General features: G+C 35.3%; 1 protein-coding gene across 1 annotated transcript in view; it reads right to left on the reverse strand.

Annotated features, from left to right (window-relative positions):
* LOC127873841 (kinesin-like protein KIF26B) overlaps positions 1-22,379 on the reverse strand; it is a 258,849-nt gene that overhangs the window by 30,584 nt on the left and 205,886 nt on the right. The window contains exons 6-8 of the mRNA XM_052417894.1: positions 11,896-12,067; positions 5,051-5,254; positions 3,336-3,429 (exon numbers count right to left, since the gene is read on the reverse strand). Coding sequence (XP_052273854.1) covers positions 3,336-3,429; positions 5,051-5,254; positions 11,896-12,067 — 470 coding nt within the window. The remainder of the gene's footprint in view (positions 1-3,335; positions 3,430-5,050; positions 5,255-11,895; positions 12,068-22,379) is intronic.

A 22,379-nucleotide genomic window follows, 5' to 3' on the forward strand; every position in this document is an offset into this window, starting at 1 on the left:
ATTGACAATCTCGTGGACAAACAACACAATAATTTGATGCATAGAAATTTGACAATAAAAACAACAATGCATGGATTCAGTGTTGAGCAATGCATGGTGTTGATCAAGATTCCATCAGAAACATGGGACACATCCACGGTCCATGAATTGGGAAATAATCAAGTTTGCCTTGTTTTGTTGAGGAATGATCAAAATAATTGCTTGTACTTCATCTGTGTTAGGCAGAGCTGACAAATTTGATTTTCATGACCATACAACGATAGATGTGATACAAGAGCCCCTGGTTGCCTCCTGCAATTTCACAGCCATGGATCATTATGATTCACCATTCATTTGGAAGTACTCTAAATAACAATCTTTTTTCCAACACGAAATTAAATTGGTTTGAAAGCAAGACTTAGAAATTTTAACAAATCCTAAATAATTTATGTAATTTAATCAAAAGACTGCTGAAGATAAAGAAATAAACAATTTAGGTTTTTAAAGTATAGTGGAAAAGTCAAAGTGGGCAATCGACCCCCTGCCTAAAGAATAAAATAAACAAGGGCTGTTTGTAAAACATGCATGCCCCCCATATGGGCTGTCCGTTGTAGTGGCAGCCATTGTGTGAATACGATTTTTGTCACTGTGACCTTGACCTTTGACCTAGTGACCTGAAAATCAATAGGGGTCATCTGCGAGTCATGATCAATGTACCTATGAAATGTCATGATCCTAGGCAAAACCGTTCTTGAGTTATCATCCGAAAATCATTTTAGTATTTCGGGTCACCGTGACCTTGACCTTTGACCTTGTGACCTCAAAATCAATAGGGGTCATCTGCAAGTCATGATCAATCTACCTATGAAGTTTCATGATCCTAGGTATGCGTTCTTGAGTTATCATCCGAAAACCATTTTACTATTTCAGGTCACCGTGACCTTGACCTTTGACCTAGTGACCTCAAAATCAATAGGGGTCATCTGCGAGTCATGATCAATCTACCTATGAAGTTTCATGATCCTAGGTGTATGCGTTCTTGAGTTATCATCGGGAAACCATTTTACTAGTTCGGGTCACCGTGACCTTGACCTTTGACCTAGTGACCTCAAAATCAATAGGGGTCATCTGCGAGTCATGATCAATCTACCAATGAAGTTTCATGATCCTAGGCGTATGCGCTCTTGAGTTATCATTCAAAAACCATTTTACTATTTCTGGTCACCGTGACCTTTGACCTAGTGACCTCAAAATCAATAGGGGTCATCTGCGAGTCATGAGCAATGTACCTATGAAGTTTCATGATCCTAGGCCCAAGCGTTCTTGAGTTATCGTCTGACAACCACCTGGTGGACGGACCGACCGACAGACCGACTGACAGACAGACATGAGCAAAGCAATATACCCCCTCGTCGTCGAAGGGGGGCATAAAAATAAAATGTGTCTGTGATAAATTCTGAATGTACGGTTAGAAAATCACTCTGAACCATTAATACTAATTGCGCATAATTCAGTAAAACAATAATGAACAAATCTGACTCCTTATTTATTACTGACTAATTAGAAACAAGATATCTGTTACTTATTTATTAACTTTTTTAAGGTTTAAAATGCATTATTTGTTATGAATATCAATAACTGTGTGAATATGCAGCCATATCTAGTTTTGAAGATCCACAGTGCTCCAGCTAGGATTTGAAAAGGGCAGGGGGGGATTTTTTGTCAAAAAGGCACTTTGGGACGCGCAGTATTTTGTAAAAAGGGCACTTTCAAGCGCGCAGGCGTTTCTGGAATGCTAGTTCTTGCATTTTAATTTATATGTTATTAATAATTGTTAGAATATATAATTCCCATTATTATTAAACAATTCAAATATAATGTCTACAATTAGGAATACATTAATTACAATGTATTGTAATAAGAGATTTATCAATTATTATGTAAAAAAAAAAAGATTTTATTTTTATTTATTTTTTTTAAGGGCAGGGAGGGGCCCTAGGAAGCGCAGGGCAGAGGTTCAGGAGGGCAGGGCGGGGCGCCCTTCAATTTAGGCCTAGCTGGAGCACTGGATCCATATGTGAATATGCAGCCGTACCTAGTTTTGAATATCCATATGTGAATATGCAGACGTACCTAGTTTTGAATATCCATATGTGAATATGCAGCTGTACCTAGTTTTGAATATCCATATGTGAATATGCAGCCGTACCTAGGTTTGAATATCCATATGTGAATATGCAGCCGTACCTAGTTTTGAATATCCATATGTGAATATGCAGCCGTACCTAGTTTTGAATATCCATATGTGAATATGCAGCCGTACCTAGTTTTGAATATCCATATATGAATATGCAGCCGTACCCAGTTTTGAATATCCATATGTGAATATGCAGCCGTACCCAGTTTTGAATATCCATATGTGAATATGCAGCCGTACCCAGTTTTGAATATCCATATGTGAATATGCAGCCGTACCCAGTTTTGAATATCCATATGTGAATATGCAGCCGTACCTAGTTTTGAATATCCATATGTGAATATGCAGCCGTACCTAGTTGTGAATATCCATATGTGAATATGCAGCCGTACCTAAGTTTTGATATCCATATCCCATATGTGAATATGCAGCCGTACCCAGTTTTGAATATCCATATGTGAATATGCAGCTGTACCTAGTTTTGAATATCCATATGTGAATATGCAGCCGTACCGAGTTTTGAATATCCATATGTGAATATGCAGCCGTACCTAGTTTTGAATATCCATATGTGAATATGCAGCCGTACCCAGTTTTGAATATCCATATGTGAATATGCAGCTGTACCTAGTTTTGAATATCCATATGTGAATATGCAGCCGTACCTAGTTTTGAATATCCATATGTGAATATGCAGCCGTACCTAGTTTTGAATATCCATATGTGAATATGCAGCCGTACCTAGTTTTGAATATCCATATGTGAATATGCAGTCGTACCTAGTTTTGAATATCCATATGTGAATATGCAGCCGTACCCAGTTTTGAATATCCATATGTGAATATGCAGTCGTACCTAGTTTTGAATATCCATATGTGAATATGCAGCTGTACCTAGTTTTGAATATCCATATGTGAATATGCAGCCGTACCTAGTTTTGAATATCCATATGTGAATATGCAGCCGTACCTAGTTTTGAATATCCATATGTGAATATGCAGCCGTACCTAGTTTTGAATATCCATATGTGAATATGCAGCCGTACCGAGTTTTGAATATCCAAATATGAATATGCAGCCGTACATAGTTTTGAATATCCATATGTGAATATGCAGCCATACCTAGTTTTGAATATCCATATTTGAATATGCAGCCATACCTAGTTTTGAATATCCATATGTGAATATGCAGCCATCAGCGCCTGTGACCACACCCTGGATGATGTCTGTTAAGGTTCCTGAACAAAGTTCAGTCTGGAACAAACATACACAAAGTCATAGCACAGACAGAAAACAGGACTTTTAAAATACTAATTGTATCCGTTAAAAAATTGAATATTAAACTCTTTATAACATCCAAACAAACAGAAGTATGTAAGTTTAAGAAGAATACTTCTGTTAAATGGCACATTGCGTTTACAACCATGGAACCCATTTACATGCTTGTACATGGATTATGTTAATATTTAGCACACTGACACTATATGAGCTTTGTTCTGAGAAAACTGGGCATAATGCATGTGCGTAAAGTGTTATCCCAGATTAGCCTGTGCAGTCCGCACAGGCTAATCAGGGACGACACTTTCCGCCTAAAATTGAATTTCTGTAAGGAGGGACTTCCTTGAAACTAAAAATACCATAAAAGCGGAAAGTGTCGTCCCTGATTAGCCTGTGCGGACTGCACAGGCTAATCTGAGACGACACTTTACAAACATGCATTATGCCCAGTTTTGTCAGAACGCGGCTCATATAATGAATATTTGTGCTTTTCATTTGAATCAAATCTAGAATTTGTTCACAAGATGTGGGACTGAAATGCTGCAACTACAACCACAGAAGAACCTTTAATTACTATGTTTTATTTCCAATCAGACATATTACTGCTGCCCCTGTGCCCTGCTCAAGTTTTGCAACAGAGTATTCCCAGAATTATAGAAGTATCAAAGGGTGTTAGGCTATTTCCTGACATTAAAGGGGTTTCCTGTCTTAATTTTCACAGACTTGCAGACAGACGCAATAAAATAAGTTTTATTTTGTATTTAAGGAGGATATGTGCTTGTGGATGTCATTTCCTTGTTTTAATTAAACTATGTGTCTTAAGAAATTGTAAGGCCCCAAATGATGCACTAAGTGTTTATTGAAGATTTTCTCAAAAGGCACATTTTGAAAGATAGCATTGTGCATTATTGCATTTAGTCATGCCCAATATTCATTTATCAAATTATCAAGACAAGAATGTACAACAAGTTCCTAGTCATTCCACTGATTCCTTGGTTACAGAGTGATGAGGACTCAATAGGCCTTAAGCTTGGTGTCTTTCATACAGCTGGTTATCAAAACATGCTTTGAGGCTTATCAGAAACATAATATATTTCAAGTAGGTGTTTCTAACAGAATAGTGAAACTAAAACTGTAGAATGTTTCAGCCGTTTCTGTTTCCCAAAAAATCAGTAGGCTCAATAGTAATAATACTCATCGAATTTGATGTAAATTTTAATTTACAGAGCCTCACTCTGCAAACACTGGGCCTAATGTACATGTGTGTAAAGTGTCGTCCCAGATAATCCTGTGCAGTCTGTACAAGCAATTTAGGCATGAAACTTTCTGCATTTGTTTTTTTTTTCATGAAAGGAACTTTCCTCTATGAGAAAAAACACTTAAGCCAAAAAGTGTTGTAGCTGATGAGTTTGTAAGAATCTGGGATGACGCTTTATGCACATGCATTTAACCACATTTTCCCAAAGCGAATACATTATAAAGAAAATGCTGAGTTGTAACAAGGCATACATTTTCTTGAGATAAGCAGACAATTAGCTGTCAATTAGTGGCCAGCTCCCTTGTAATTTACTGATGACAACAGACTGAAAATACTCACCATGCAGTCATCTGGTGAGTAGACACCATCAAAGGCAAACATTTTGGGGGCCATGGCGGCCTTCCTGTGAGCGACACTGGTTGCATAGCCACTCCCGGCAGGATCGTACACTGTAACCTGTTTGTTGCGTGTGTCTATATTTAGAAATGATGCCGCATGGTCACCATGGTGATTGGTGGACACAATACGGAGGATGACCTTCACCTGAAACAGTTATGCCGTAGGAGTTACTATACTACATTTCTGATATATAATAATAAGTTGTTTTGTTATGTTGCTGTAGTTGTTGTTTTGGATGATCCTCTTTTGAAAATAGTTATGAAGTTAATTGTACATCACAAGTTCATTAAAAAAATGATTGTCATAATATTTCTTTGGGACAGAGGGATAAAAAAAATTAGGAACATGTTAATACCCTTATCAAATGATTGCTAATTATTTGTATAGTGAGATAATCATTACAGCTAAAAAGATAAGGTTACATGATCTAGCTAGACTTAAAAAGTGAAATGCAGCAGCAGAACCAGCATCTAAAACATGTGATTACACTTTTACTATGACTATGCACACATTTTTGAAATAACAACCCATATAATAAATTTTGGTGTTTCCAACTTTATTGAAATACACCTGACATGCTAAGTATTGTGACATCATTTTGTTTATTTACAATGAATTATTGAAGTCGTTTGATGCTTAGGTACTGGGTTCAGCCTTTATTGTTTACTTTTGACATGCATAAAGTAAACATGATGGGACTAATAGAATATGAGGCAAGAGTCATCTACAGAACATGTTAGTTTATTTACTCAGTACAAAAATCCAAACCCCTCGGAAAGGCTTTTGGTTTAGGTTTTCTAAACTCACATCAAATCCAAACTAACCTCTTATTCTCTGTGTACCTCATTACATTTCATTCTAACCACTTTAATTAGAGTTGAAAGCAATTTCTCATCATATTTCCAGGCATAGCCTTGTAACCATTTGAGTCGTGTTGTGACAAAACTGGGCTTAATGCATGTGCGTAAAGTGTCGTCCCAGATTAGCCTGTGCAGTCCGCACAGGCTAATCAGGGACGACACTTTCCGCTTTTATGGTATTTTTAGTTTTAAAGAAGTCCCTCCATACCGAAAATCAAGTTTAGGCGGAAACTGTCGTCCCTGATTAGCCTGTGCACAGGCTAATCTGGGACGACACTTTACGCACATGCATTATGCCCAGCTTTCACAGAACACGACACATTTGAAAGTGCCAATGTTGATGCCATGTTTGCCAAATTACCTCACCTGGCATGTTTCTAATGAAACAAACCATTAATTCTGTTTACATTCACAAGGAATGTTTTCTGAACATTTGTTTAACCCACTACGCTTCAGCATAAACATGTTTTATATGGCTCAAAATAACTTCAACATGGAATTTAATAAATACATTATGCATAAAGCCTGTAATGTTCATTGGATTTTAGTGCAGTTCTTGAGATATGATTGACATTTCTATAGCACCAAATAAAAGCAATTTATTATGCAAGTTTCCCAAAGATGACTGATAAGTAGCAACATAAAGCAACACTGCCTCCTCTTGCTTGTAATGTACCCATAATTTTTCATGTTATCACCCTTTGTCATGATGCACTTTGATCGCTCTGGATGCATCAGGAATTATGTCACTTCAATTAGTTTCCAAAGTTGATGAAGTTTGCAATATTTCTGATCTAACAGGCTCATAAACACTACCCTATCACATGGCCCTGTCCCTGGGGAAAGATATGAAGATCAGAATATTCCAAAAGCAGTGAAGATGAAAATTAATTCACAGTGTCAATAAATGGTGAGATACTTTTCATGCAGGGCATTGTACTAGGATAATGATATGAAATTGTTGCATTGAGTGTGCAATACACTAGTCTGCATGGCAACAACATTTAAACCAACTGCATAATGAACTAGAGATTGTCCGAGTTTAATAATGATTAACTCTAATACTGCATGATGTCATATGAAGCAAGCAGTCAAAATTGCACAGAGACAACTTCACATCATATTAGGAACCATGCAAGTTCAAAAGTTCCATGATTTATAGTGAATAATATGTCAAAGTTACTGTCTACTGCAGAAAAACCGACTGGCAGATATAGAAAGCATCCATCGCATGAGGAAGGGAGGTGGCAGGTTATAATTATTGACAGGGCACTCACATTTATAATCATACAATCTTTATTTTATATTTGTGGTTTTTTTTCAACTGAACAAAATGTTCAAGAAAGGTGGACCTGTTTTAGGTAACTATTATGCAGGGAAGCTAATATTAATTTGAACTTGCATGGTTCCTTATGATGTGAAGTTGTCCCTGTAAAAACATTTTCTGGAGTGTGACTCTGATCTTTTAAATCACTAATAATTTTGGTACTTTAAAGGGACTGTCAACAACGACGACGAAGAAAAGAAAAGTTGTAAAATACTGTATTTTTTTACAATTATTATTTTTTATTGATTAAAATATCACGACTGGTATATTACATTACTTGAAAAAAGTTCATATTTTCAGTAATAAAATTTCGCCATGTGAAATCGAAAGTACATCGCAAAAATAGGTGACATAACGATATACACACTATAAATAACGCAAGTAGACTGATCATTATATATATATATATATACAATATATACAATTAAATATGCATGCACAATTTGCATTCCTGGGTTTACCACGTGATGATAATGATCAATGTACTGGCCTTATTTATAGTTAACTGATAGTTACCTAGTAGACAGACCCAGTAAAATTTATTACCGAATATACTGAAAATATGAAAACTTAACAACTTTTTTCAATCAATGTAATATACCAGTCGTGATATTTGAATCAATATAAACTAATACTTGTAAAAAAATACTGTATTTTACAACTTTTATTTTCTTCGTCATCGTGGTTGACAGTCCCTTTAAACATTGTGCACACCAAGGAAGCATTCAGACCAGTCTGAGTGACCACCTGACATCATAAACCAGTCCACTCTTCCATTCCCAGGGCAACTTATGGCAACCAAACAGCCATTAAACTGTAAGTGCACATTTCAGCTACAGCTATAAATGCCCCCACCCCAGTGGCTCCTGATTTATTCACAGCCATGCCCAGGGGTTAAAATTCTGCCAACATATTTCGTAGGCATTTTACAGCCATGAATACATGTACACATTTATTTAGTGCAAGGGTAAAAAGTAAGAAATTTTCCAAATCCTAAACATGTGTATAGCTTCAAATGCTTATTTTATTTTGACTGGACCTTCTATTTTTTCACCAAAAATGTCCTTGATACTAAATGTGAGACAAACACTGCAGAATTTGCCTTCTGTGTTACAACTGTGATTCCATTTATTTTTCTTTCACATTTATTAAGTTCACACAGCATTATGTATCTTAACCCTCAGAGCCTGATTGCTATAAGCATCGCAGACAAAATAAAAAATATTGGGTTTGATAACAAGCAATGTATTCTTTTGAATCAATCACTTTACTTGTTTAAAGTCAATTTATCAAACATTGTAAAGAGAATGGAAGTAATCTGTAAATACAGGAAATGCTAGTACCTTTCATAGTTGCAAAGAAGGATGGTTAAAGGAAGCAATCATAACTCCCGGCAATATCACTATCATTTATGATTACAACTTAAGCATTGTATTAAAAACACATGGTATGAAGTTTGCAAACCGCCTCAGAGGCAGTTAAACACTGTTCCAAGATGATATCTGTAGTTTTATTAGCCAGAAGTCAATATCAGCCAAGCACTACTCATTCCTATCAAGTATATTAAGCCATAAAACTTAATCAAGGCTCACACTCAGGGTAACAACTGATCACTTACACGGCCAATATAGTGTCATCTATTAAGTGCTACTCTATGTTTTTAATATGTTTTTTTGTGAAGTAGATTCTTTCAAAATATTCCTTGTATAATAACACCCACTTGATGCGTAAACACAGGCACAAATTATAGAAAATTGAAACATTCTAGGTTGAGCAGATCAGAGTTAGGGACAAACATTCTAGGTTGATCAGATCACAGTTGAGGACAAACATTCTAAATTCATCTGATCATAAAAATAGAAGAAACATTCTAGATTGATCAGATCACAGTTAAGGACAAACACGCTAAGTGGCTCAGATCAGAGTGGAACATTCTAGATTGATCAGATCAGAGTTAAGGACAAACACTCTAAGTAGCTCAGATCAGAGTGAAACATTCTAGATTGATCAGATAAGAGTTAAGGTCAAACACTTTAAGTGGCTCAGATCAGAGTGAAACATTCTAGATTGATCAAATTAGAGTTACGGACAAACACTCTTAAGTGGCTCAGATCAGAGTGGAACATTCTAGATTGATCAGATAAGAGTTATAGGGACAAACATTCTAGGTTGATCAGATCAGAGTTAATGTTACACTTGTGATCATTATTCAAAATATAAAAAACTGTTTTACGCAGAATCAGATGTGATGTATGATGTCCAGTTTGTGTTCTTCCAAATATTGCTAAGATTCTCCTAAGAATGTTGTATATTAAATAGCTCAAGCATGAACAACTTCTAAATATATTAAATTTGACATGGAACAAGCTTTTCACTTGTAAAACATATATCTTTCTCAGCTGAAATTCAAGAAAATTGGCAGGAAGAAATGAGAAAAAATCCCAAAACATGACATGTAAATCACAGAAATAATTGCCCCATCTATGTGAAATTGAATCAATTTCAAACTACAACAATTTTAAAGTGGCATGTAACCCCTCAGGGGGAGACTTTTCACAGATGCAACAGACAATGGGTCGGCAATGAAAACATTTTCCAGTCTATTAAGCCTTTCCAAATTGTATTTTAGAGAAGTGTACATAATTGAAAACAATGCCAAAAGGTAATATTGTTATAAAAAATATTTGAACTTAAACTGGCAAGAACACTAAGAGAGGTTTGTGTTAATTTTGCCAAACATATTCGCTTGAACTTAAACAAAAAACACAAGTTGCTTTTTTATTACGTGAAAAATTTGTGCGAACTGTTATAGCACTAATATATTAGCAATAATAAGAATGTTCTAACATTCTTGTTCTGACATGAATATGAAAAAACGTCAGTTAAAATGTCACAACGTCTGGTTAATATTACATAAAACCTTAAAAAAAATAGTGGAATCTGACCTCTGAAATTAACATGTGTGACTAGTTTACAATAAAAGTCCAATTAGCGTTGGCAGTAAGCATAAAACTATTATAACAAACTCTAAATGTTGATGATTGTAAATCTCCAGCAAAAAACATAGAAAATTATGGTTCTAAATTGTGAGGCCACTAATAATTGTGTAATATTGAGGCTGCACACTTGGTACATTAAAGTCAGCTGTATCTGAACATGTCTGGGTTATGGCTTACTAACTGTAAGGAGCAGGGAGCCCAGTCCTGGAACACATTTGCTGTTAATTAAAAGTGGGACATAACTATGGTAATATTAATTGAAGTAGGAGACACATTAATTAATCCAGCCAGAGTTGAATGTGGCATACATATGAGACTTTTCTTTGAACCTGGGGAGAATTGGATGGGCGTGTTAGAAAAGCAACTAAGAAAAATTACAGCAGACTCTGTGATTGAATATATATTTTTGTTTGGATAATAAAACTTGTTGTATCTTTCTCTGTAACCACTGACATAATTGTTTGTCTAACCCTGCTCCGCATCATTGCAATATAAGTAGCATACAAGTTTGATATTACAATTTATTAATTACAAATAATGTTTTCTTACATGTAATTTCTGGTAAGGTATTCAGTGATTCACAGCTTATGGCATGAGGTTTCATGCAATTTGCTAGACTCCAATATTTGTCAGTAGACAAATTCATCGCAATAATGTATGTTTTATCTTTTTTAACTTTATTGAAAAACAAAAAACTTGACAGAAAAAAAATGGGTGAAGGTTTAATATGGATAGGATTGATGTTGTACTGTAAGCATATAACAGAAGTCACACTGCTTTTCATTACAGGTAACTGTGCATTAAATTATTATAAATGAGCATTTCATTAAGAATGACGTTCATATTTATCTGGCATCACATCCCTTGGAAAGCGAATCCTCCCCCGCTGAGATTGGATTCAGAAAGAGACCTTGGAATTCTCATGAACCCTGGGTTTGTAATCAACGTGTGTGACACTGATGTGATGGAATAACTATCCTATCTGACTTATTATATATGAAAAACACATGTTTTTTCTTCACAACAAATTACCTTTTTTGCTTAAAAAATGCAACTAATCAGTAACCCTTATATCTGTTTGTTTTTCGAAAAACATGGCTTTACTTAATGATAGTCTTGGCTTAGCAAATTCATCAATCAACTGTCATATATTATAAATGTTAACATAAAATCACAAACATACATCTGCAAACAGCAAAAAGATTATTATTTCGTAACAAAGTGCCGATAAAAAGAGAAGGAAAATAATATACGTATTAATATGCTCTCCTGATGAATGTTTGCCATCAAAATAAGTTCATAATATTATAAACATTATTATTAATATGATCCATTACAGTTGTTTGCAGAATTATAAATGTTCATAGTGTCAATGACCTGATGTCATGACCATAACCAGCATTGAAATGGAAGCAAACAGTCATCAAAGAAATAAACGGAGATCCAACAGTTTCCTTGTGCCAACATTTAGCCAATATGTTTCCATGTGCACTAATCTCAGTCATGTAGGCCAGTAAAACATTTTTTTTCAAGGGTATAGCATTGAAACTTCTGCACACTTGCATCTACATTTACAAGTATTTGCTGCTAGGTTCTCACCTTGCCACCCGCTCCCTGGGCTGGTCCCCTGGGTAGAGGTCTCAGCAGACACGGGGGGCAGGGCGGGGCCGAGACACGGATGACCTCGGAGAACTTGGTAGGGAAGCTCGGTAGCACCTCCACCTCTGACTGCTGGTGGCGCCGCTTCTTCTTGCCAAGCTTCTGGGCCGCCCTGCAATCACAGAGGTCATTCACAGATGTTCATGGTATTTAACCCTTTGCATGCTGGGAATTTTGACGACTGCTAAAATGTCGTCTGCAGAATTTCTAAAATTAGCATTTTCTTCGATTTTTTAAAGAATATTATCAGAATAGCAAACAGTTTGGATCCTGATGAGACGCCATGTTCTGTGGCGTCTCATCTGGATCCAAACTGTTTGCAAAGGCCTTCAAAATTCAGCTCCAGCACAGAAAGAGTTAAAGGATATAAATAATGGTGTAAAGAAAGCATTTTATCTTGACTTTCCTTACCGACCATAATTTATCATACCCACCTTAAACATATTCACTAATGGAATACATTTAGCCCTTATGTTGTAGCTGGAAAACCTCACTTGGAGACAAATGCATATCCTTTAAAATGTTTTATATAGCCATCTGGTAATATGTGAAACCAACACAATCAATATAATTGTTTTTTATTTTTTATTTTCTCTCATTCTAGTTAAATTTGAGCTACCTATATGCAGAGATTGTTGGGTATATTTATTTACATTTCAGCGAGTTTAAAAACATTGTGAAGTTCGTATAAAGATCTGAGTGTTAAGCAATAATTTGTAATCTAAATTTACAATTTAACACAATTTAACGAAAAACATGTTTTTGTATAAACAGATGCATACCAGTTGTTTCTTTTAATATATATCTCTCAATGTGCAGTTGCTGAAGATAGCAAGCCATTGAAGTTTTGTAACCCAGACTCATATCAAAGCATTTTACAACAGGAAACACCAGACATGCATAATGTGGTTAAGGCCAACATAAGCAGGTTGTTCATAACATGGAACCTCAATAGGAAGTTAAAACATGTGTTGAAATTTATACAATCAATTCATTTACCACTTATTCTTATTTGTATTTGTGAGCGTTAGCTCACAAATAATGCAGACCGAATTTTGCAAATCAGTATGCCTTAGCTACGCTAGGAACCATAACCCGTGACTGCCTATGTGGATAACTCCAGTAAAATTTAGCAAACAACAGAATGCTAAAAGCGTCTACTCTAACCATCGCATCTGCCTGTTCTCACTGGTTCAGTACATAGTGTGCATTTAACAGCTTGTAAGACAACGTTGACCAGTCTAGTGTTTATCATTGAAATCTGTACATATTGGCTGCTTTCAGGGAAAAAGGGGCTTCATGCATGTCAAAAAAGATTAGCCTGTGCACACTGATTAGCTGTATCAATGATTTGAAAAAAACAACAACATCTCGACCTGTGTTTTAAGACACACTCTTTATAAATTTGAATGGGTTGTAGTCATTTCAAACTTGCGATATAAAAAAATATAACATAATTTTGAAATCTGAGCTGCGTCTAAGATTATACAACAGCTAACAAATTCAGTGCCTTCAGCGCTTTGATTAACTGTTGTAGCAGACGGGAACAAGTACAAGCAGTATTGAAATAGCCCTTAGAAAGCCTAGACTGGTGGAATATTTGGCCTGTCTGCCATAAACAATTTAACAAAAAGTGATAATGATGCATAAGAAGATGAAAAAGATGATTGTGACCATGTAGGTAGAACATTATGCCTCAGAAATAATTGGTCAAAACAAATAATTTATTACATGTATAAGAAATAAATGTTAAAATGATAAGTATCAATTGTTGCACAGAAATAAATTACTAATATTGTGCTTTTGTTAAAAAAGAATCATACAGTTTCTTTTGAGCAATTGAAATGTGTTTATGTCTACCAACAATTCAATATGAATAGCCCAAGGAGGTAGTGGTGCAAAATTACAATAGTGAAGACTGAGTAAAATGTTCTGCAACTCTTTGAAATTCTACCAATGTACTATGAAGCTAACAATTCTGTAAGACTGCACTAAAAGGTATGTGATGGTATATGACATGAATGTTTGAACACAACTATTGTATATGAATCTTATCTGGAGTATAACAGTTTTGTAAGAAACTAAAAAACTATAAGTAACAATTGAACACTAGAAGCTTAGACCCATTTGTTCATGGCCTAGCTGTTTATATCACACAGAGAGTCTGCTCAGTCTTACCAGAGGCAATTTGGCAGATTAAATTACACTGTTATCAACCAGTGATTAATTAAATTGCTATTTTTTGGTTGACACTAAAACCTTTTGTGATATAAAGAATCAAAAGAAGCATATTCTAGTTTGAAATAGGTATGCTGATCAATGTAAATGGTTTATTAAACACAGATTGTCAATGAACCACTAATTGCTTTATACAATGTTGAACATAGTAAAGGTTATGTAGGCAACACTTTGTTTGGTTCATCTGGGTGGGTTGTGTTGTTACTATTTTATGAAATATAGGAACCATGTCATGAAATACAAGATTAACAATGTGGCAAACACAACTTTTGTATTTCACACCAAGGACCCAAGTTCTCAGACTTATTAACCCTATAACAATGGATATTCAGTGTTGATAACCCTTTTTGCCTTATTAATAATTTAATCATTTTAATTGAATTTTATTGACTTCATAAGCTAACAAAACATGGCAACAACAGAAAAGAATATATAAGTATATATTGAGTTAGACTGTTTACAGTCCTGCATTATAATTTTATCATTTTTATAGAGATAACTCTCTCCTACTTCTTGTACTGTACTTATACTATACAGAGTTACGTGTTCTTATCTGCTTAAAATGATAATTCAGCCAGAAGAGAAAAGGACTCAGCTTTGATATTGTATTGCAATACATCTGAAGAAGTAATTGTGAAATTAGAAAAGAAAAACAAATAATCAGTCTGTTGACAATTCAGCCAGAAAAGAAAAAGAGCTTTGATATTGTATTGCAGTACATCTGAAGAAGTAATTGTGAAATTAGAAAAGAAAAACAAATTATCAGTCTGTTGACAAGACTAATGTTGAGTCAGCAATCTGCCTTGGAAACGTCTTGATGGCCTTGCTGCAGCCACTTGGAAATGGTTGTTGTTGTAGAGGAAGCTTGCTGATTTATGACACAAAATGTTATTGTTACCCCCCTCTTCAGACTGTGGTGTCTGCCAAGAATTTCTACCAAGATGCCTTTAAACTGATGTTTACCAATTATATCATTACAGTTTGCAACTTAACCCTTTTTCATTTTGATAATTAATTTATATTGTGAAATTGTAAGCAAAAAGTCAAGGGGGCATGAGTACATTTTAGTCACAGGAAAATAGGCAATCTGTGTAAATTGACAGTTTGACATTATCAAAGTAAAGTGATTCATTCTCACTGATAAAAACTGCTTACCAGAGTTTGACATAATAAATGAATATGTTTGTAACTCAGTCCCAATCCAATCAGTATTCTCAGCATTACCCAATTAGTACCATACATCATTGTTCTTTCAGCAGAATAATCATAACAGTAACATAATCCCGATTTCTGACAACAGTAACAGTTTTCTGTGATCCAGCCCCACTTACCAGACCCCTGGACTCTCAATTACCACGGAGCCCCTAATTGACCCTTCATCCAACTGGGGGTCCTGCCCTTACTTGAGGATCAAACCTGAATTTCATGAACCATGTAATTCAAACCCTTGTATCAGGCCCTATTTCTATCACCACCTAGAGCAGTAAAACATGTTCAAACACACAGCAGGCCCCTTGGCAGTACCGTTATGGATGTTGCAGCTGTCTGGACAAGCTCCCTTCTCTGATGTCTGACCTTCAAGGCCCTTAATATTGGGCTAATGACAGAATGATTGCTTTAAACAAGTCAGGTAGAAAATTGGGATCAACCCAGGGAGGTTAATTAGAGCGAATCTAAAGGTCAGTCAATGCAAACATTCCTGCAGAGTTATCAGAGACAGCACTGGCTATTATTAACCCTTTGCATGCTGGGAAATTTGTCGTCTGCTAAAATGTCTGCAGAATTTCTAAAATTAGCATTTTCTTCGATTTTTTTCAAAGAATACTATCAGAATAGCAAACAGTTTGGATCCAGATGAGACGCCACATTCTGTGGCGTCTCATCTGAATCCAAACTGTTTGCAAAGGCCTTTAAAATTCGGTTCCCGCATTGAAAGAGTTAAATGAGCAATTTTTTGACAAATGTAGATGCAATAGGTATAATTGAAATTATCAAATTTGTCTGATATCAGATTTTAGTACTCCCTGTTCTAATATCGTTATTGCATGTTGGAAGCCAGTATGACCAGGGAAGTGATTCCCTGTTGTCTATATTATAATGGCCATTCTATTGCCAGTGTACCCGACAGCATCATAATATACAGTAAAAAACACGCACTCTAGTGTTATGATTGATGTATTTAATGCCAGCTTTGGACATTTGATTTATATTGAGGCTGATAAAGGCCTTGTTAGATTGGTATAACTTTTATTTCTATGCTTTCTTATGCCCCGCCAGTCCCATAAGGATACATCCCTATATTAGCCAGGTCTGACCAACGTAATAAGAATTCTGTCTGTGCTGATTCCTCTCAAATAATGACCCTTTAGGGCAAATTAACCTAAAATTCACCGCCAGTACTATTTTAGGATGTATGAATTTATTGTAAACATTTACTAATACCGATCTATTTTAATGCACTTGCCATGGCATATATTCATCGAAGCTTCATTGAGCCTTCATGGTTTCAGTCCAGTATAAATCTGAAATATTTTTTACCAAGCATTCACATGGGCATTTAAGACATTTGTTACTTAAGGCATGCCATTTTTTGCAAGTATTGATTTTAAACATCAAATTCATGCGAGTTTGGGTGAGTACAGTTCATCTATCTGTCTGCTTTCTTTAAGAAACATTTACCAGTACAAAATGCATTGATTTGTCTCAGTCACACTTTTTACAAGACATCAAGAACTTACCTATTTAAACTCATGCTGACAGAAAATCTTCGTAAAATCCACACATAATGTTTGCAGACTAATAGCCTGTCCTTTCAACCACCAAAAAACACAAACTAACCCCTTCCAAGCTACCCAAAACCTCTTTTCAACCCCAGGACAAGGGTATCAGAAGTCATGTTTGTTGCCTTAGTAACCTGATCTGTTCAACAGTTGAATGACTGGAGACAGGAAAACTTCATATTTCCACCCGGGTGCTGAGTGAAGGAGATTAAATGGGAATTATCCTCCAGTCAAAACACCCATTCTGTCACTAAACCGTCAATAAGCTCTTGGTTGCTTTTTACAGTCTGGAAACTATATTTTTGCACATCTTCACAAAACTTTCTAGCCGTGAAAAAAATTAATTCTAAGCACTGTTCTTTGAACGTTTGAACTACATAAGATGCTTATTTCAACTGCATCTTTTTGAATGAATTTATCATTATGACAGATATCCAGAAGTTAAAATGTCCTACAGTTGGTCTTAGTTGATTTCCCTGATTTTTTTTCACACCATCCAAAATACACTGTTCCATAGGACCGTCAGGCTATACAGATATTGGTAAACCATGCTTCCACCAAAAGCTATAAAATATAGGCATTGGAGGTTACAATCAACTAATTCAAGGCAGGTTCACTTTAATAGCAGAGCCCCTATGGAGAGCAGATTTGTTTTGGGGAGTTAATGATCTACCAAGCTTTAGACATCCAGGGGCTGATAGTCATCAGGTACCCACACCATTACCAAAATACTTGTTTTTTTCATGACCAGCATATTAAGAAACTATTATTAAAGTGCAGACAAACTTCTTTAATTAGCCATGTTAAAGATACTTAACCAGACATTTCCCTGGTTGACGGTGAAATTGTTATAGGTTTAATAAGTCCACTTCATTTGCCAAAGGTTTGCCCTCAACCTTCGATTTTTTATAAATTTTATTCACTTATTCAGTTGAAAGTTCAGAAATCAAACTTATTTCACAGCAAGTTCATTGAATTAAAGTAAAGTTCAATAATAATGTTAACAGTCAATATTTTCTATGAATGTGTTGATAAACCGAATATTTAACCAGTAGTTTGATTATTTCCCCAAACCCTCCCAAGTTCATAAAGAAGTTACCAGTCCAGCAATTAGGTAGGTAAGGGATTAAAAGAGCATTCCAAAGATTATAGAGTAAAGCAATAAAAATGTGGTTGTAATAAACTGGATAATAAGCACCACAGAATAGTTTTTCTAGATTATACACCTTTACATCAAACATGTCCGCTACAACAGAGACCAATCAGCTTTGTAATACAGATATACGGACTGTTGCATTCTTTAGGTATCATGAATATCAATACTTGAAAACTGGGCTTAATGCATATGCGTAAAGTGTTGCCTAATGTTAGCCCGTGCAGAAGACAACACTTTCCCCCTGACCTGGATTTTGCTAATTACAGACTTCTTTTACACAAAAAACTTCCATTTAAACTTCAATTATAAAAGTTGTAATACTGTAACAGTTGTAAAATATTCAGATATTATTAGCATCTGTTCCCAGTTGTAATTATATAGCAGATTTGATAAACAAGTTCAATAATTTTGTATTGAACAACCCTTTATTGGACTATTTCTAATGCTCGATTGATCATTGTCCGCTTGGGTACTACTTACATGTACCCCGGGTACTCTTAAGTATACTTATATGTACCCCGGGTACAGTAAATATAATAAAACGCTCATTTATGGCCATTTTTACCTTTGAACTCAAAGTGTGACCTTGACCTTGGATATATTGACATAATTCTTTCACATGACCCACCGTCCAATGATGGTGAACAAATATGCCAAATGATTTTAAATCTCAAAATGAACAACATAGTTATGGCCCGGACAAGCATTTGACCTTTGAACTCCAAGTGTGACCTTAACCTTGGATATATCGACGTACTTCTTTCGCATAACACACCGTCCCATGATGGTGAACAAATGTACCAAGTCATTAAAAAATATATTGATAAATGGCATAGTAATGGTCCAGACAAACCTTTGATTTAAAACGCACTAAGTGACCTAGTTTTTTACCCAGCATGACCCATATTCAAACTTGACCTAGACATCATCTAGATACAACTTGTGACTAAGTTTGATGAAGATCGGATGAAATTTTGGAACAGACCTGCCGAGAGACCAACTGACAAAGTGACTCCTATATAGCCCCCATTACCAATAGTAATGGGGGTATAACTAGTGATGGCACAATGATTGGAATAAAATAGATAAATAGTTGTTGGATGAAAAAGTCAGCGATAATCAATTCTATTTCTGGAAAATCGATGTCACTGATTTAGTAGACATCACTGAAAAGACTGAAATTGAGATAAACTCAGTTGGCAGTCAGTGGTTAGCATCTGTGTTCTTTTAATACACAGTTTAAAACACTTCCCGTTGTTTATATTGTTTTACATATCACCCGTTTATTGTGATAAGAATCTCATTTTTCAACATAAAAAGTAGTATGAAATTATGTTGTCACAATATATTTCATTTCTTTGTCCTCTTTATTGTGGCAGTAACCTCAACCTTTTGACCTAGTCACCGCAACTTCAATAAGGGTCATCTAATGTCCAAGTCCAATGCACATGGGAAGTATCAAGCCAATCTGTGAATCAGTTTATGAGTTATTGATCAGAAACAATTTCACACTTAGTGTAATAGTTACTTTGAACTTTGACCTAGTGACCCAAATTTCTATAGGGGCTCTTTAATATCCAATGCAAATAAAGTATTAAGCCAAACGGGTCCCTCCTTTAATATATTGATCAGAAACAGTTTTCACTCTAAATGTGATGGTGACCTTGGCCTTTGACCTAGTGACCCCAATTTCATTAGGGGTCATCTACTAGCAAAGGCCAATAAACATGGGAAATATCAAGCAAATTGCCCCTGCGAAATGTTGTTCTGCAGTTCACGAATAATTTGTGAACAGTTCATGAACTGTTCGTGAACTGAGTTCATGAATTGTTCATGAATAGTTCGTGAACAGAAAATGAGCCACGTCTGTGAAAAGTTCTTGAAATTTTAGTTCATGAACTGTTCATGAACACTAATGGCATGAAGTGTTCATGAAATATTCTTGAAACCTAATGGCATGAAGTGTTCATGAACTATTCTTGAACCCTTATGGCATGAAGTGTTCATGAACTATTCTTGAACCTGTGTGGCATGAAGTGTTCATGAACTATTCTTGAACCATTATGGCATGAAATGTTCATGAACTATTCATGAACATCAATGGCATGAAGTGTTCTTGAACAGTTCATGAACAACACAATTCTTGAAAAATTCTTCAGGGTTTTGCTGTTCACGAACAGTTCATGAACATTTTCCTTCTATTTTTCAATGGCTCATTTTCTGTTCACGAACTGTAAGTGAATAGTTCATGAACCATAGTTCTTCAAGAGTTCATGAACTGAGGTGGCATGAAGTGTTCATGAACTATTCATGAACAAGAATTTGTCAATTTATGCAAAGGTTATCATAAGTGTTACTAAAGCTCAACAAACAGGTCAGGGTAAGAAGAAACAAGTCTTGTATTAGCACTTAACATATTGATAGCAACATATAACAATAATTTAAATATAACACTAATAACTGAGATACAAGTGGTTTGATAATACTCTTTAAATTTCATAATACAACTTTGCACTATATGTTCATGAATAATTCATGTATTGAAAAGATTATGAATAGTCTCATTTTCAGTTCAAGAATCATTTACTAATCAATGGTTTCCCTGAAATGGTTACACTTACAGTGCCAAAGAACTTGAAATGGAACCAATGGCTGATCAGTTCAGCCGGTAATTTATTAAAGACTTACATTTTCAAATATTACATAAACCATGTGCCTTCCGTTTCAACTTCCTGTGCACACAATATTCTTTCTTTGTAAAAACAGCAATGCAATGTACATTGAGTTCTTGATATCATCTTAAACTGTTCTTGAAATAAGATGTCCTTAAAACGTTCTTAAACTTGTCTTTTAAGTCTTCCAAGAACAATGACAGATCCTTTTAAGAACATATTGGATTCTTAAAAAGTCCATCATACGTTCAAAAACATTGTGTAGACCTGTTTAAGAACATCAGAAGGAAACATGTTGTTCAAAAAGTTCTTAAAGTGTTCAAGAATAGTTTAAGAATAATTCAAGAACAGGAAAGGTCCTTAAAAAGTTATTGAAGTGTTCCTGAAGGCAGTTCTTGAACAGTTCTTGTACAAATGTTCTTAAAATTCTCTAGAACAGGTCAAGAACTCTAACTTACAGTGGTGAAAGTACTATGCATATTCATACTAACTTCACAGGTTTCACAAATCTACAAGATTTGTATGCTAGACATTTCAATATTACTTTCAAAAATATGTATGAAACATCTAGCACAAAGGAATTCATGAATTATTCATGATGGATCCTTAAAGTCTGTCTCAGAAAAGTCATTAGAAATACTTGTGCATGAAATGTTCATCACTAAGTATTTATGGTTAGATGAAGAACTGTTCATGAACTTTGAAATGTTCAACAATAATTCATAAACAGTTCATGAACATGTTTTAAGAACAGTTCATGTCCAAAAGTTCATGAACCAAGCTCAGGAACTTTTTCAGAACCGTTCATGAACAGTTCTTGATTGGCTTGAAGTGTTCATGAAATCATGAACAACATTTCGCCGGGGTGGTCCCAAATTGAACGAAAACAATGTTCACTCTCAGTGTGATAGTGACCTTGACCTTTTACCCAGTGACCCTAATTTCACTAGGGGTTATCAACTGGCAAAGGCCAATGCACATGGGAAATATCAAGTCAATTGTCTATCTGTTCACAAGTTATTGATCAGAAACGAACTGGTCTACCCACAGACAGATCAACAGACATCCAGCAAAACAATATACACCCTCGTCTTCAAAGGGGAGGAGGCATAAAAAGGTGAAGCATAAGGATAAAAACAATATAAGTTTGCAGAGTAATCTTCTTAACTGAGTTTGAGCTCACACCATAGCCTGTAGTTATAACTGTGAAACAGCATCTTCTAGTATTATCATGTTGAATTCAGCTGTATAACTGTCAAAGTCAGTGGACCATTTGTATAAGCCTTTACTCTCATGATAAAATAACCAACATTATCTATTGATCATCAAAAGACACTATCAAGCATATGAAGTGTTGTCCCAGTTTAATCTGTGCAGTCTGCACAAGCTAATCAGGGACAAAACTTTTGTTTAATGGATGTTTTAGTTTACAGGTAGTCTCTTCTAAAAAAAAATCTGCAGGCTAATCTGGGACAAAACTTTACTTGCATGCATTAAGCCCATTTTCCTCAGGCCAGCTCATGTACTTAACAAAATTAGTTTTCAGGTGCAGGTACCTCTTGGTACAATGACTGCAAA

The sequence above is a fragment of the Dreissena polymorpha genome, chromosome 3 (genome assembly GCF_020536995.1).
Source record: "Dreissena polymorpha isolate Duluth1 chromosome 3, UMN_Dpol_1.0, whole genome shotgun sequence".
Classification (NCBI taxonomy): domain Eukaryota; kingdom Metazoa; phylum Mollusca; class Bivalvia; order Myida; family Dreissenidae; genus Dreissena; species Dreissena polymorpha.